The sequence below is a fragment of the Macrobrachium rosenbergii genome, chromosome 1, assembly GCF_040412425.1.
Source record: "Macrobrachium rosenbergii isolate ZJJX-2024 chromosome 1, ASM4041242v1, whole genome shotgun sequence".
Lineage (NCBI taxonomy): Eukaryota > Metazoa > Arthropoda > Malacostraca > Decapoda > Palaemonidae > Macrobrachium > Macrobrachium rosenbergii.
The window spans coordinates 44030210-44047911 of record NC_089741.1 but is presented as its reverse complement, the minus strand read 5'-3'; the positions used below and the strand labels follow the sequence as shown (position 1 = coordinate 44047911).

Sequence of the window (17702 nt, the reverse complement as noted above, 5' to 3'; positions counted from 1 at the left end):
ACTCTACTATTTGCTCTCTTGAGTTAAACACAATAAAATTTTACTGTTATTATATTAGCAGTTTTGATTTCAGGGAGTTGCATACCCTAAGAAGTAAGATCTTTTTCCTATAGTAGTAATATATACCATAGTTTTTGGATTTACTGTTGTTTGTAAAGGACTTTCAACCATTTTCTCTGCCAGGAGTATTTAAACACAGCCAGACGTTGTGTAGAGCAGTATTAGCAGATGTCACCCCACCTGAAGATAGATCCCGTGTGTTTGGGATCTTTAACGCTACATCCAGTATGGGGTTCATTGTTGGCCCAATGTTAGGAGGTGAGACACTTGTTTTACCACTTTTGTTAAGCTAATGATTTTTGTTCTAGAATCTCATTGCTAAGACTGTCTTTAGAAAATAATGCCTATAGCAAATGCTGTATTAACTTTCATATTGGACTCTTTGTAGAGCATTTGCCTAAATCTCCCAGTACTGTTTGTGATGTAGTGATTTCAGGATTTATTACTTGTAATTGGAACAGTATTTCTTATACATCTTATTGACTTTAAAAAGGGTAAGTATAATTGGTAGCATTAGTAGGGGATATCTTTATATTTCCTGAAGTGTTTTTTCTACTACATTTAATGTACTGTACAGTGGTTATTATACAATACCAGAGCCTAATTTAGATTTATAGGCTATTTTTTTAGGGAAAAATTATGTCTAAAACTCAATATCAAAGAGTATTGAATGGCTTTTATGAAGGTTCATTGAGGTTGCTGTCAAGATGATTTGCATATACAGTTTGCATTATATACATTCCTACTCTTTGAAAGCATTTGGCCAGATAAACCTACCCTCAATTAGGACATTACATTATGAATAAACTGTCACTTTTGTTGCATTCTGTCAGTAACTTTTCCAAAGGTTTCTCTTCATGCAAGTAAAATTACCTTTAGTTTTTTAAGTTATTCATATCTTGTAAGTCTAAACTGTTGTTCTCACTTGTGGAAGCATTGCCTACCCTCTACTTTCTCATTTGCTGTCATTTTTTTATTCTTTTATTCTCTCTGCTCTCTTCCATCTTAGAGGTTCATCTTTATTTTGTAGATTTTTGTATGAATTTTAGGGAGCTTCCCTGTGATTGGGATCTTGCTGTTTTCTCTTTTTAATCTATGTTCAGAGGACCTCAGTTTACAGTATTTCCAAGTTTCTGAATATCACATCTATGCTGCTTTCTTGTTGGTAAAATAATGGTCCCAACTCACTCTAGCCATTAATTTTAATATTTTTAAATCACACTTGTCCAAACCTCTCCAACTTTCTTTGATAATGCCCATATCTCTACTGTACAGAGAACCAAAAATCTTAAGTACAAGCCATAAATTTTGATTGTTTAATATTTGAATACTTTTGTTTACTAGTAGTTCAGTAATCTCCGTCCTGTTTACCCATGCTGTTGTTACATGGATTTTGACTTCCCTTTCAATCACAGCTCAAAGTCTAGTGTGTAGCTAAATGAATCAAAATGTTCTTCCTTCTCTAAGGTCTGCGCAGTCACCATGATATAATCATTATCTTCCATAGTAGTTCCTTGCATACATGCTTCCACAGTAGCTCCGTGTATACATGCGTGCATCAGGAAATTCATGCCTACAACTTAGCTAAAACAACCACACTGTTGTTTTCTGTACTTTATCTTTCTGGTGCTTCTTTTCTAGTCACCATAATCTTTGCTTTACTTACACCGATTTCAGTCCTTTCTTATCATTCCACCCATCTTTTCAACACTTCTAATACCTCTTCCTTGGAATCTGCTGTGTACATCGGATTATATACAGTAAGCAGATCTCAGAGGCATCCCTTCCTGAACTTGCACTGTAGCTTCCTTTACTTTTGTGTTAACAAGGACTCGGTTCATAATCTGGAAGGACACAGCACTGATTTCAAATGATGACAGACCTGCTGCTGTGTTGTGCCCTAACATAGCATCATTACTTTCTCAGTGGGCCTTTCCATAACTCTGTAATTCTCAGTTTGGTACTTAATCATATACCTTACCAAGATTCACATATACAGTATATAATATGACTTCATTTATGCAAGGTATATCAAGTAGTTGCCTATTGATAAAGCTCTACTTTGCAATTGCAGGTTGTTCACACACCTTGATGTTGTATAGTATTGTTTGACCTCCACTTTGATATTATTTAGCATTGATTTATGTTTCAGGCTGTTACAGTTTTTTTATACCTATATTCTTTTCAAGTTTATGAAGATATATTGTAATTTATAAACTATAATAACTTATAAGAGAAATCGATGTAATCATCATAAAGATGAATATTTTCTCATTGTCTATTCCAGGACACTTGTCAGAACTCAAGGATGGTTTCTCCATTGTCTGTAACCTTGGTGCGGTATTTTTCCTTGCAGACTTTGGTAAGTGAAAGTGTAGTAAATTCACTTGTTCATTTGGACTGTAATTAACTGAAATTTTTAAACCTTTATTGGCTCCTTCCTTGGCAAAATATAATGCTGAACTTGTTGACTCATGAATTACAAATTTTTCTCTTTGTGTCATATGAGCAGATGATTTACATTGACAGAATATTTAAAATGGATCTGAGACTCAAAGATGTGATTGGAGAGATACTGTTTGGGTCAGTGGAGTAAATATTTTGAAGAATTTTCGAAGGTGGAAGAAAGAAGAGAGGTTGAGCTGATTGTAAAAAGTGGAAATAGTTGGTGTAAGTTCGAGAATACTTGTGGAGTTCTGTTAAGGAAATGATTGTTAAAGCTGATCTGATATCAGGATGAGGGGATAATGGTTCCATTATACAAAGGTAAATGTGATTGAGGTGTTTGGCTGTATGTGTGGTAGTGGATGTTGCTAGGATGTATGTGAAGATATGTCACAGAATGTAAAGCAAAAAAGAACTGGGTGTATGTGGAAGACTGTAATGAGACGTAGATAATAATGTTAGAATTGGTTCTGTTTTTGTACCATATAAAGTTACAGACATCAGAAATTTTACTATCATTCTTAGATTTTTGCTTGCCATTTAATTTATTCAAGAAATGATTTTTAAGATATATAACAAGGGTGACTTATATAGTTCATTATCAGGCAAAGCATATAAGTAAGCATTTTGTCACAGATATGTTTATCATTACCAAATAATTACAGTTCTGAGAGATCTTGTGTCTATGTAAAGGTTTACATTTGTGAAACAGCATTTTATGTGAACTAGTCCACAGTAGTTGGATGAAAGCTCTGAGTTTTTGTGCATATATATTTTTAATACAGTAAAAGTTTTATACTATGGATTCCATTGTGGATCTTACCTCAGCATTATATCTTGTCTTATCTTCAGTGTTAGGGGAGTTCTGGATTCATGAACCTATGTCAACAACTTGCCTTATTGTTTCTCCTGTACTTATAATACTTTTGGTTCCTCATCATCCCCCACCCCTCCTCCGGGTTTCCTCTCCCTGTTCTATAACTTTTAATATGCAGTACTTTGAATAATATCAGTAGGCACAGATTACGAAGTTTTACAATACCTAGAACCCTTAGAACTTTAGTAAAGACAATTATGTTAATTCTTAAAATTCAGTTTCCAAGTGATACTGGTTTTCATACATTGTTTCTGTTTCAGTGATCTACTGGATATTCATCCCTGATATATCTCCTAAACCAACAACGTCTTCAAAGGAAACATCAGAAGGGGAAACCTGAAACAGATGTTTGCCTTTATGAAAGACATCGAGTGGAAAATCTTTGGTGATATTTTTCTCATTAGGTTCTTCCTGAGTTTTTCATCCTTGGTGTACAGATCAAATTTCTCTCTCCTAATTGATCAAAATTTTGGTGTCAGCCCAAAGGTTATTGGATATTTAATATCTTTTCAGGTAAGCTATGTAAATAGTCTTTGGTTGTATGTAATATGGATTAATTATGAAATTTTTTCAGTGACACTTATGAGATCCTAGAAAATCACAGTATAGTCTTTTTCACAAGATTGGCTATACTGTATTAAAAAAAAACCATACAGTTAACTACAGCAATCAGATATATACCATGGAAGCAGTCTTATAGTGTTTTCAAGAAATACACAAAAGCGTTGGAATAACGTGATACAATATTATAATAGTTCCTTAAATGTAGTCTTTAAATGTAAGAGAAGGACCAGTTTTTTATACATGTAATTTGGTTTTTTGGAAGTTTACTCATTTCTTATAGCCTTATTTTTAGCTTGAACTAGCCTCTGTTTTGTGTTGTCTAAATTTTGCATTTGTGTAGTATGTGTTGAAGATATTTCATATTTTGTTTTTCATCACAAACCCAGTAATTATATCATGCCCAGGAAAGTGAGCATCATGTAGGTCAATATGGGCATAGTATGAATGATAGGTGTGGATAAAAAATCTTTTAAAAATAGTATGTTTCCAACATACTTGTTTCCCAATTACATACATCATCTCCTGTATGTATAATTACACCAGTACTTTTGCTTTTTATTTTATAAATAAGGGACAAAGAAACAATTGTTAAGAATGATTGCAGCTTATTTTATCATACAGTACATCTCCAGCATAAAACTTTAGACATGGAGAAAGTTTTTGTAAAAGATGAACCTGTGTACCATATTTTAATTACTGTACTGTGTCACCTCAGACTGTCACGTGCATCCATCAATTACAAAAAAAAATTCTCACCATCCAGTTTTGCTTTTAACCATGTTAATCATTGATTATAATTATTTTGTAATACTGTACAGTGTATCACAGATATTTGAAAAATTATTTTTGATACTTAGTTTTTGTTATACTCTTTTAAATATTTTAATACTAGAGTCTCAGACATATAATGATTCTATTGCAAATGTTATATAATAATTTTCTGTACCACTCCACAGGGGATTATCAGCGCAGTTGCCGGATTCTTTACGGGAAGAGTGTCCAAGTTCTATAAAGATTCCCAGAAAGAACTTTTCCATAGTTCTATTTTACTGACTGTGGCACTCACTGGTCTTACCATAGCACCATCTCTCACTGTCCTGCTTGCATGCTTGATCCCCTTGTGCATAAGCACTGCAGTCATAAGAGTCAGCAGTTCAGCAATTACTATAGGTCGTTGTGATCCATCAAAAGTAAGACAATTTTATGATATTGAATTTTTTACTTTATATGTAAAGAATTTAAGACAGAATAAGCATTAGAAGTGAATTATAGAATGAACAACAAATATCACAATTAATGAAAAAGCATGTTAATGATAAAGTATAGTGTAGTTACATAGTGAGATTTATTTCAACACTTAACCTTATACCAACAGGGAGCATTATTTCAACACTCGTAACCTTATGCCAACAGGTTGGTTCTGTGACTGGGTTTGGCCAGAGCATAGCCTCAATAGCGCGAATGGTAACTCCACTTATTGCTGGAGTAACCCAAGAAATAAGTGTCTATGGGCCTGGAGTCATGGGAACTCTCTCTGCAGGAGTTGGCGCACTTTTAGCAGGTTACATGGTTCATAAAACAAAGCTTAAAGAGGAGTAAAGTCTGTTACATTTTTGTCCTTGGTGCTTCAAGATGTACAATGAACATTTGAATTAATGTTTATTTTTCTATGTTCTATAGAGCATTATGTCATTGCAGTTTTGACCGTGTCAGCCTTGATGATATATTTTTGAGAGTTACTGCAGGCAGTATTTGCTGGATATAAATTCAGTTTACTGCCAGATTAAATCAGGTAAACTGCGAACCATGGTTGATGGTTCTATTTTGGTCTGTGATGTTAGGATTTTTTCTAAGTTCCTTTAGCAAGTATGTTTATTAGGTCTGTGATGTTAGTCATTCTTGGTTTTAAGTCCGCTTAGGGAGTGTAACAGTTCAAAAAAAGGTTGAACTATCCCAAAGACCAAGTTACACATTCTTTCACTGTGGCACTGCACATGATTTGTTTCAACAGACATCCTGTTGGCTTTGAGGTACTCCTTGCCATCTTGCATTATTTGAAATTCATTTTGGAATGGGATAATTATTATGATGAACTCTCCTTTATATGAATCAAGTGTTGATTATTGTTAACTTGTCTGCTGCTGCTGTCATGTATGTAGCAGCCCAAAGAGCTTGAAAGGTTGTAATTTACAATTCTGTGCTGGTTGTATCTTTGCTCTTCCAAACCAGACTTCTGGTCAGACAAAAATTATGGTGTATTGTGGTTCCATATTTAGTCTTTTGTTAAGCCCTGTCCACACTAGCGGGCACTGCCCGACAGGCAAACACTGTTCCCATAACCTGTTCCACTACACAGACAGACTGAGTATGGAGCCAGAACAATGTGATTATCTGGTAACACTGCTTCAGAAGCGAGAGAAAATATAAACAGCTGGAAGTGCCCGTCGGGCATGCCCGCTAGTGTGGACAGGCCATTAGGTGTCTTCGCAAATAATAGTTATCAGGATAACTATTGAATGACATCTAAAGTTAACATTATGTCCAGAACATAATCCACAACAGCAACAGTGCTATCTACTTGGAAGTACACCCTTGTTAGTCATTATTGACTACAGGCTAGAGATCCCTTGTAATACAGGATGAGGAATAACTTAATGAACATGCAAATAAATTCAAGAGCTTGCATTTTAACAAAGACAAGGAGGTATGTAGGTAGTCTGCTTCACAGTGCCATAATGTATTACCTTCCTGGCACATTGTTCATAATGGCTAAACCTTATCTTGTACTGAAATACCCAATTTGATTATACAGTACTTTGTCCATCCTTTTATGTTGGGTAATTTTGTATGGAGAAATTCAGTTGGATTTCCATTTGGAAGAAACGTACGTAATTTTGTATGGAGAAATTCAGTTGGATTTCCATTTGTAAGAAACTACACTGTTGGATGTTGCTGGAGTGATTTGGAAACAGAAAATACTAAGCAAGTAGTTTACTTAATACAACTGCCATCAAGCTCTGTTACTGTATTGAGTAGGTTGGTTCAACTACCTAATAAAAAAAAAATGAGATATATACAGCATTTGTCATCACAGCTTCGTGTATTAAAACATTACTATGGGAGGTAGTCTTAAAATTAAATTTTCATATGGATGTGAATGAGATGTGCTTTCAACATGGTAAGGCCATTGACTATGTGGATGTGGACAGGTCTGTTAATTTTAATAAAAATTAAATTTTCATATGGATGTGAATGAGATGTGCTTTCAACATGGTAAGGCCATTGACTATGTGGATGTGGACAGGTCTGTTAATTTTACCCACATCAAAGTAATTGTATCTTATGACAGAATTAGTGCATGTTGTATTCACAGTAGATACTGGTATTTTTTTTAACTGCACAGCAAACCAGAATTTCAAGTACACAAGCTGGTACTGTTTTTTTATAGAATATAGAATCTAACAGTTAGTTATTCCAGTTACCTCAGTGCACATTACTTTCCATTTTTCAAGTATTTTTGTAGTTAAAATTTCAATGGTGTGAATTACAAATGCTGGTTACATTAAACTAAAGTTACTTAAATGTAAATTATTGATCATTTTTGACATTTTAAGCTACCTTATTCATTGCCTGTGGTGTTAATAAACATTAAAGGATTTATGAATCCTCCATTAGTATCGAATGGCTTTTTAGGCTGTTTGTAGCCACCTTGTAAAATATCTTAGGGCATTTGTTCTTATCCTAGAAAAACTTTTTTTTAAATACCATTGAAAATTTTCAAAACTTGACAACCGGAAACACAGAATTCCAAGTGTTCAAGGAATGTCTGCTAAAAAAGCACAAGTGGCCAAAGATCAACTTACCAGGTTTGGGCAAGGTTTCACTAATGTCTCCAAGCAGTGAGGTCAGAAAAAGCTACAGGAACTTTGTTCATCACCTGGTGGTATCATGCATCATTGTTTCAAGGGTAGTCAGTTATTAAAACCTAGATTCCCCACTTCATGTCAGTACAGTGAATTTTACAAATTGCAATGTACAAAAAATGAAAAAATAAAAAGGACAAACTAAAAGTTTTAATTTTTTCACTTATTTTACTTTGAAAAAGCACAGCCTTTGCAATATTAGTGGTTTTGAGTGCAATACATGTACTTATTCAGTACTTGTAGCATTTACATCATCAGCAGCAGCATCAACAGTTTCCTCATCATCAGCAGTTCTTCCTTTAAAACGGGGTCTGTGAGGGCTTGACCCTTTATTATAATATTGATAATCATAGTTCTTTAATCCCCCTGCTGGTTCTAGTAATGTGTAGATCCAATTCAAGTTTTTAACAACATCTGTAATGATTGTTACAGAGTTTTCACCACAAACAGGAGACCCGTAAGAGATTACACCAAACAGAAAATAGTGTTCATGAGCACAATTTGGAGAGTTACAAACATCTGGGCCTTCACCTCTTGACAGAGGACATACCACCCCTCCACCACCATCTCCCTGTAAAGTATAGAAGTTTAACAAAACTACATGCAGTCCAAATATAAAAAGATCACCTAGAAATAAGTAAAACTTACCAAACTTTGTGGGGAAGACAATCACTCATTTTCATACTACAAAATTAAAATTATCCTACCACTTATGTTCAAAATTAAAATAGTGAATACTGAATCTCCTCTACTGTAGCTGCAGCAATAGACAAGCCATAATTGACAGTTACAAATATAACCAAGTTTTCATAAATGATAGGAAGTTGTTTTCAAGTATGTCACTAGCATTACTAAAGGGAACTGAAAGAACCCTAGATGACAACCATCCAAGAACTATTAATTTCACAACCCAAATTCTTTGGTTGTGAATCTGATCAGGCAAGAGGATTTTACTTCAAATACCAATGGTATATAAATTTACAAATAACATTAAAAGGACGGACATTTAAGACTAGTTCAACTGGGCACAATACTTACAACACAAGCATCTTTCCCATGAGCACCTAGGATGCACTTCTGTGAATCTGTATCCAAAGTAAACTTGTCATCAAGATTCTTCAGCGAAGAATACAATCTGCTCGTGCATTCCCTTTCTAAAGCATACGTGACAGAAACGCTCTTCAAAATGTTGCTTCCAAAGTTAGGCTGTGGAATATGAGTGGTTTGTCAATGTTTACTGTTATTCATTTATAAAGTTACAACTAGGGGGTTTATTACCACTTTAATAAGAATAACAAACATACTGTACCTTATAAACATCATCACCCCATCCTACTATGAAGCATTTGCTATGATCTTTAAGCTCATAATCTTCCTTAGGTAAACATATTGGCCCAATGTGAGGAGTTTTGTATGTGTCCACTGGCTCAATCATTTGAAGTAATGCGATATCATTTTTGTATGTACCCGGGTTATACCTGTAATAAATGTCAGGAAAGTCAAAACTTCAAAAATAAAAAAATAAAAACCTATTAATGAAGCATCAGACAGCAGCAAAATAATTTTTCAACTTGAAATTTCTACAGCTTTGAGTTAACCAAGAATGTCATTTGACCAAAAATTGTCTAAAACAGACCTGCAAAAAAAAAAAATGTCTAGTTACAGAGTGCTACAAGTTCCATGGCCTAAACAGGGAGAGTAGCTCAGAAAATATTTACAAATTTACAGTAAACAAATGAAAGATAATTATACTCAAGATGCTAAATAAGAGATATACTTCAGTACCAATGATTTAATCATCTAGGACAGTATGATTTTTCAATAGGCTTTAATACAGTATGAAACTTAGAAATACAATCCTTTGTGGTGAATGGTATTTCCATATGAATTCAAAGGATCAAAACACTGGTGGATGGTATTTCCAAATGAATTCAAAGGATCAAATAACATTTTTCTTTAAGCATTTGCACAATACTCTACGGAACTGTTATGCCAGAAACTGACTGCTGTACAGATTCTGAAATAGGCACCCAAATTCTAGGACAAACCACTACCATGCACATACACTGTAGTGAACAGAATAGAAAAGTTAGGCCAAAAGTCAAGCACTAGGACCTATGCATTCAGTGCTGAAACAGAAATTAACAGTAAAAATGTTTGAAGTGATTAACAGGAGAAAAAACCTCGCAGTTGCACTCTAAACAACTGTCAAGCGAGGGTGGAAAGTACGATGGCAGAAAGAGAATGCGAACAGGGATGCAGTAAATTGAATGAAAGAGGTTGCATCTACGGGCCAAAGGAAAGCAGCAAAGAACTTAAGTAATCCCTACAGCGTACTGCAAGAGATGTACAGACAGCACTACCCAGCTGTGGAGTATAAACTGTAGTGGATTACACTAGTAGTGACCATCATTACAGTACTATGCAATGTTTTGTTGAGTGCGTCATCAATTACTATGTAATGTTTTGTTGTGTCGAGTCCAATCATATGAAATCCAGGATCCTGGTATAACCCAAACTAATCAGGGATCAAACTTTTCATTAAACATTCAGCCTTGAAAGAATTAGGTAGTATTTTAACTCGTGGGATGTTACCACGACCATATTTAGACAATGAAGTATGTAACAGATTTTTTAGCATATGCAAAAAGATCTCATTCCAGTTATAGTAGGCAGTCCCGTTACAGCAGGGGGTTCCATTCCCAGCGGCACACCATAACCTGAACATTGCCGTAAACTGGTTCCTAATATTAATGGGAATAAATAGCACTTACGACACTGTAAAACCGAGTATGGCACTGCAAAATTGCTTACGGTGCTGTAAAATCAAGTTAACGGCGCAGTTGATCCAAGCACCTTAAAGTCGGAATGCCTTAAACAGGGGAATGCCTGTACTGTACTTATAAAACAGCAGAGTTTACCAGTCTTCACATATAAATAGGAGACCTCAGAAGATTGGTTATAAGAAAATTTATTAAAATTTCATAGGAGCATCAAGATGAACTAATCTATTTGGCACAAAGAAAACAGAACGCAGTGTATGAGTGTTCACAGTTACTACCAACTCAACAGTCAAAATGGGTGCTATTGAAGATATATCAAGCCATTAATGCTGCCTTGTACAGGAAGGGTTTACATTCAAGGTACTGTACCTTCATCTAACCTAAAATTTCCCCATAACTTGTACGCAAATTCCAATTCCACGACATGCACAGCAATTTTGCCCACTCACACAAAATGTAACATTCTTCCAAATCACCTTCATACAACACATTACAGATTTCCTTAAAATTAAATGTTAAAAACAAATATCTCAACTACAACTTAAAATGTTCCTTTATATAACTTCATGCACAGAAAAATAAAAGCTAACTACTCACCCACTATGAATGAAAACCTTTGAGATTTTTCTTTTAATAGCAGGGAATAATTCTCCTGTTGATCCTTGCAGATTCCACTCACCAAGATGTACTAGTAACTTATGGGGAAGTATACCTAAATGTATTAAAAAATTGAATCAATCTCACCTATGGAAATAATCCTGGCAAAGCTTCCAAACTCTATAATTTTAACCTTTTGTACTCAACCACAATGTTATCACCTTTAATAATGTCAAAGTGGATCAATAAATCTATGAATAATTAATACTGCTACCAACCAAAGGACTTGCGAGCATTACTGGACATTAGCAGACAAAGGGATGCTATTAACACTCTCAAGGATGTCCCAGTTCCAATTAAATAAATTTATGCTCAAGATTTAATAGGGTTCATAAAATCCTTGAATATACCAAAGGAGACTTAAAAGGGTTTATTAAATCCTTAAAAATACCAAACTAAAGACATTATTCAAATATGTTGGAATTTGGCCATCTGTACATTCTTTGCAAGCCACAAACATACTGTATGTAGACCAATGCTTGGACAGTGGAATCCATATTGACTAAGGCTTACAAGAATAACCAAACCTATAATGTAATTATATTGTCCAGTATAAGGTTCCCTTTAGGTATTCAACATCTGATTTTAAATACTTTATGTAAATCCCTTGATATGCATGCATTTTTTACAGGAATTTGACACATTTTTAATTTCAATGCAACTGGAAAAACTATTTTCCACTTACAACAGAACAAATAAGCCTTAGTAATAATACACAGCTTCATAATCTTTTTGCCTACCTCTTTTAATAATGTAAAAACTAAAAATTAAGATAAACATGGGCACACCATGTTAAATTTAAACCATCACCATATGCCAATATCTAAGTAACCTATCAAGTTCCAACGCTAATTAATATACAGTGTTCAAGACAAATTTCTATCCAAATATTGAACTGTAGTTGAAGAGGACAACTCCATACCAGATTTAAATTACAAAGACTATTCCCTATAAAAAAGAAAAACACTTACCTCTCACACAATGAGCTGCTGTAATAAGCAGAGACTTGTGAATTAATGTGGCACCACAGTGATATCTAAATGTAGGTTCTCTGCCGTAACCGAAACTCCTCTGCTCCACAAGAAGAGCCACCTGTGAATTACGAGCTCTTACAGGAAACAGCTAAAAACCACTGAATAAGCATCAGTATATAACTGTAACTACCTAAATACACTAGTACGAACTTATGTTTTGACAGCCATATGCTAATGGATGAAGTGACTCGCAATTCGTAAAGAAAAGGGCTGAAGAAACTTTCAAATGCTTAGGATAGGTAATTCAAAAATGGCTACACCAAGTTTTTATACTTCCAAGCTAATTAAATAATGGTACTTTAAAACAGCATGCTCTATCTCAGTTTTGACAAAACATCAGTTAACTAAATCATCAACTTAAACAATTCCAGGCTAACACAAAGCATTAATTTTGCAAGGTAAATATTCCAATCTATCCCCAGTAAATAGGACCCCAACAACACTGAGAACATTAACATACATACATGCCATGGGAACTCTGCAAAGCTTGTGAAACCGTAATCATGGAGGTAACCAGTTGCAATCCTGGCCATATCTGCCGGAGATTGGTTTCTTACACCACATTCCTACAAAAAAAAAAAAAAAATAAAAAAAAAAAAAAATTTTATCTGAGGAATAACAAATTTATAAGCACAAGTCAGGTCAAACAACGCTGTGCAGGGGGTATCTTGACAACATTTGAGACTACACCTAAAATTCACTATCATCAAACTAACGTACTGTAGTAAGAAATAGTGTAACCTTGGCCCACAAAACAGATGAGGTAATTAAACAACTTCCCAGGCAAAGCCTTTCACAGCTTTCTTTCCCAAATTCTGCCTGAACATAATAATTGCATAATAGATCATTCTGCTTTTCAGAAATTAACTGGTGCAAAACTCAAAATCTAGCCTCCTTGACTTATGTCACAGAAGCCTAAAATAATTCCACTTCAGAAAAATTTGCACTGATCAGTTTGAGAAAAACCATCTGCTTTGAAAGTGCAGTGATAGAAGTTATGCATGAATTGTTCAGAGGAAATAAAGATAAGATTCAAGTCAAACCCTTGGCCCTAGGATGAAATCAATTCCTCTAAAAAGACAGGTTACAGTTTTTTCCGAATGCAGCCTACCTTATCAAGTTCAGTAAAACAAACTAAATTTAATAGTTACTTAACTCATGAAGGAAGTATTAACACCCAAAACGGGGTGTTCTACCTTTCACTTGCACTACACAAATGGCAGGCCATAACTAAATGACTGAGGGGAAGGATTTGTACAGCAAACTGCTGCTTAAGAAAAATTCTAATGCTATTTAACTTGTAAAGTGTCAAATTGTTATGTAAAACACCCTAATGAAGGCTTCCAAGTCTTACCTCTTTAGCTCTATATGTACGCAACAGTTCCTTCGCTTGTTTTGACAAAGTATATCCAAAGTGTTTTTCATACTGTTCATTATAGAAGTCCAGATAGGATGGGCCAAACCTGTAACAAATTTCTGTTAACTCCTGCACTGCATGTAATTTAAGCTATTAATTGATCAAAAGCATTCTACTTAGTTTTATATAGCAAAACAAACTTTTCGAGCAGTCAAAATCTGTCAACCATTTCACTTTACAGTATAAAACTTCACGCAGAAATTTGGATAATTTAATTTCAGGACCAGAGAACAAAAAAGCAATGACCTTTAGAGATTTCAAATACCTCTACTTACACACAGAGTGCCATGTGACAAAAGGCAGTGTTAACTGCTTCAATACACCTCCATAAAATTTATTACTGCAATTCTTAGACCTTTTCAAGCACTAAGTACTGTCCAGCATCACGGCATCTATACAATTGCTAACTTCAGCCATTAAAACTCCCAGCAATAACTGTAAACACTGCATGCATTATGGCCTGCAAATATTACACTCTTGACTAAGCATCTTATGAAAAATAGAATAGAATAGATTGTACAATTTAGCCCAAAATGCCAAGCACTGGGACTTAAGAGGTCACTCAGCGCTGAAACGAAGTTGACAGTAAAGAGGTTTTAAAGTTTACTGGAGGAAAACCTCGCAGTTGTGCTATGAATCAATTATTAGAAGTGGAAATAAAAAATGAGAATATGAACAGAGGCAGAGTAAAAGGAAAGAAAGGTGTTGCAGCTAGGGGGCTGAAGGGACATTCCAAAGAACCTCAAGTACTGCCTACATTGCACAGGATGAGGTGCACCAACGGCACTAGCCCCCTACGGGAGCACTGAAAAATCGCCAGAACTTTCACAACACTTACATATCTCCAACTAGAACATTATTGGTTGAATGCTTTATCACTTGTGACCAATTTCAAATCTTGAACTATGTGCATTCTCCAGGTCTTATGACTTACTGGATACACAACTTCTAAAACATTAATGTCACATCTAGCCAACTGTGTCAATTAGGACTGAAGGAATTTCATGCTTTGAAGACTCCAATTAAAAAGTCAACCTTCTCTCAAGCACCTAGTCTAAAAACACAGCATCTGAAACAAAACTGTTACGGTATTCATTAATGTATAAAAACTTACTTGTTACCCCCATAAATTTCTTGTGATTCAGTATATACACCATATCTGTCTGGTCCCCCATATCCGCCAGGTCCACCAGGTCCATCATATCCTCCAGGTCCATCATATCCTCCAGGTCCACCAGGTCCATCATATCCTCCAGGTCCACCAGGTCCACCATATCCTCCAGGTCCACCATATCCGCCAGGTCCACCAGGTCCACCATATCCGCCAGGTCCACCAAGTCCACCATATCCACCGTATCTGTCTCGTCCACCTAATCCACCATATGTACCTGATCCTCCATACCCACTTGATCCACCAAGTCCGCCTGATCCACTATAACTGCCCGATCCACCATAACTGCCTGATCCACCACCATATCCACCTGCTCCACTATATCCAGGTCTGCTGAATCCACTTCCATACTGGTTGGGGCTACTTTGATAACCAGGAATATTGGGAGGGGGGGCTTCATTTTGCTTGTAACCAGCAGGCTGTCCATATCCAGGAGTTTCCCCACCACTCACATGACTAACAGGGCAACACACATAACTAGGGTTCTGTCTTCCACATGAATAGGATTTTTGATCACCTAAATCTGCAACGTTCAAAATGAAACTGTAACACCATTTAATTTACAAATTTAGATCTTAAATTCCATCTTCATGATTGACAAAACTTCTATTGCAAGCTGTGAAGAAGTTGGCAAGAAAAAACCTGATTTTATTAGTACAATATACCTGAATATCCTCAATGAAACCAATACACTAAGCATATTTTCCAAGCTCAGGGAACCTAATTTATGGGCACACTACTGTTATACCTTGCTAACAGCCTCAGAATACCTAAAGACATTTTACAGTATAAAAATGGAACCTCATGCAGTTTAAAAAAGCAATCAGTACACGCCAAGTTCACACCTTAATAAACTTGCCCCCTCACTTGTCTGTGGTACAACTAAGACCCACCAAAATTCTTGCTCCCTTCAGTTTTAATGACTTTGTGCCACAATCCTTATAAATATACAAATCAGATTTTAAATCAATTAGCAACACACCGGTATGATTTCGACACGTGGATTATATACAGCTGGTTGTATTAACACCAGCCTGGTACATCAGCAGCATATGCATTTCCTAAATAATCTGATCTGTCTGATTACTGACAATTTTATTCTAGTTTTAAGCACTGATAACCTTGTGAAATATAGGTTCATATGATCATCAAAGTAAGGGTTATAATAGTAATTTAACAAGATTTATAATCCATCTATGCTTAACTGAATTCCATGTAGCTCTTCTGATAACTCACTTTGCTTACTTTTGCTTCAAGATACAATGCTTGGTATTATTGCAGTAAGAGGCAACATGCCATAATGACAAATATGTTTTTCTGACTGATTTTGATGTGTTTAGTATGAATTTCACCTTCAATTTCTTCAGAAATTAACGGTTTTGGAGCTAACTACATGTACATTAGTGGACCAAAAACCATCAATTTCCGACGAAATTCAAGGTGAAATTCGTGCTTAACACATCAAAATCAATCAGAATATATAACATATTTCCTTATCAGTGAAACCCACACAACCTGACCTAACCTCTCACAGAAGTACCCAGGCCACAGCCCCTAACCCTAACTTGTCACTCGACTACCCAGGTCACAGCCCCTAACTTATGCATGACCAAAGGACGAAAAAATAAGGTTCATATCCCGTACGCCAATGCAATAACTTGTTAATGTATGGGTACCCAACTCCGCCGGGCCATTACTAAACAGGACGAAAGGACATTCCATTTGGCCGACAACAAACACATGCACCGCCAGTATCAGAACCCCTAAAAGTGTTAAATGGGAGAAAGTAATCCAGGTATTTCTAAGAAACTATCAATTTCCGACAAATTTTAATGTGAAATTTGTGTGAAACATCAAAATGACTTGGAAAAGTGTATTTCCTTGCCATTTGGCCCATTGCCTTTTACTGCAATTTTACCCAATGCTTAACTGAAACTCACTTTTTTCATTACCTAACTTTCACGTCAAAAAACATTCTGCTGGTAAGGTTCCAAAACTGTTTCCAGGCAGTGTCCATAAACCAATACATTAAATTCAACAATGGCTGCCTTAAAGGATTTACCATACACATTCTAGAGCTAAAGTGGGGTACAATCTCATCACTCACCAAATAGCAAACGTCAAATTGCCAAAACAATAGCTGCTCTTAATCGTGAAGTTGGCTACAAAGGCTAAGCAATTATGTATTAGGGCATTTATTACCTCTTATGAAATTCTCAAACTTTATTGCACTTAAATTCTCTGCAATACTGTTAAAATACACCTTAATACCTACATCTGTAACTGTACTAGCCTACAAACTTACCCTATTCAGTTAAGCCAACAAGTATTTAAGCCAATACACTGGGGCCCAAAAAGCTGCGAAGAACCACGAGTTAGGCCTAGTTTAGCATAAGCTACCATCCCAATACGACATTAAAACTCCCAAACATGTGATTAATACAACTTCACCCAACGTACCTTTCCAACCACACCGGGAGGGCGGAACGCACACGAGATGGGGACCACATAATTCGACTTCTGAGCAGGTCACTCTTAGGGGCATATAAAAGCTTGCCAAGACTAGCAATACATTAACAGTATCCATGTCACTTAAAATGGGTAATCACCAGATACGTTAAAAATAACAACACTGTAACGCTCCATATACAATAGTTGGCCACCAGTATTGCGTGTCTCTCAATTGGGTGGAAGGGAATAAGAACATAAAGCAATTCTAATGACTATGTAAACAGAAGGGAAACTTGCTGATAAGACTCCCTACTGAAAGT

The 17702-nt window shown here is 35.6% G+C and overlaps 2 protein-coding genes across 2 annotated transcripts in view; one reads left to right on the top strand and one right to left on the bottom strand.

Annotated features, from left to right (window-relative positions):
• The window catches only part of LOC136830747 (major facilitator superfamily domain-containing protein 9-like), a 24386-nt gene extending 16370 nt beyond the window's left edge, over nucleotides 1-8016 (top strand). The window contains 6 exon segments of the mRNA XM_067090628.1: nucleotides 184-318; nucleotides 2348-2422; nucleotides 3643-3717; nucleotides 3720-3895; nucleotides 4903-5136; nucleotides 5360-8016. Coding sequence (XP_066946729.1) covers nucleotides 184-318; nucleotides 2348-2422; nucleotides 3643-3717; nucleotides 3720-3895; nucleotides 4903-5136; nucleotides 5360-5545 — 881 coding nt within the window. The 3' untranslated portion in view covers nucleotides 5546-8016.
• Nucleotides 8007-17702, bottom strand: LOC136830700 (uncharacterized). The gene is made up of 9 exons (XM_067090495.1): nucleotides 17392-17702; nucleotides 14875-15454; nucleotides 13698-13806; nucleotides 12808-12909; nucleotides 12281-12401; nucleotides 11250-11364; nucleotides 9179-9347; nucleotides 8908-9075; nucleotides 8007-8440 (listed from the first exon to the last, which is right to left on the bottom strand). Exons 1-9 carry the CDS (start codon nucleotides 17516-17518, stop codon nucleotides 8096-8098), a joined length of 1836 nt encoding a protein of 611 aa, XP_066946596.1. The 5' UTR covers nucleotides 17519-17702; the 3' UTR covers nucleotides 8007-8095.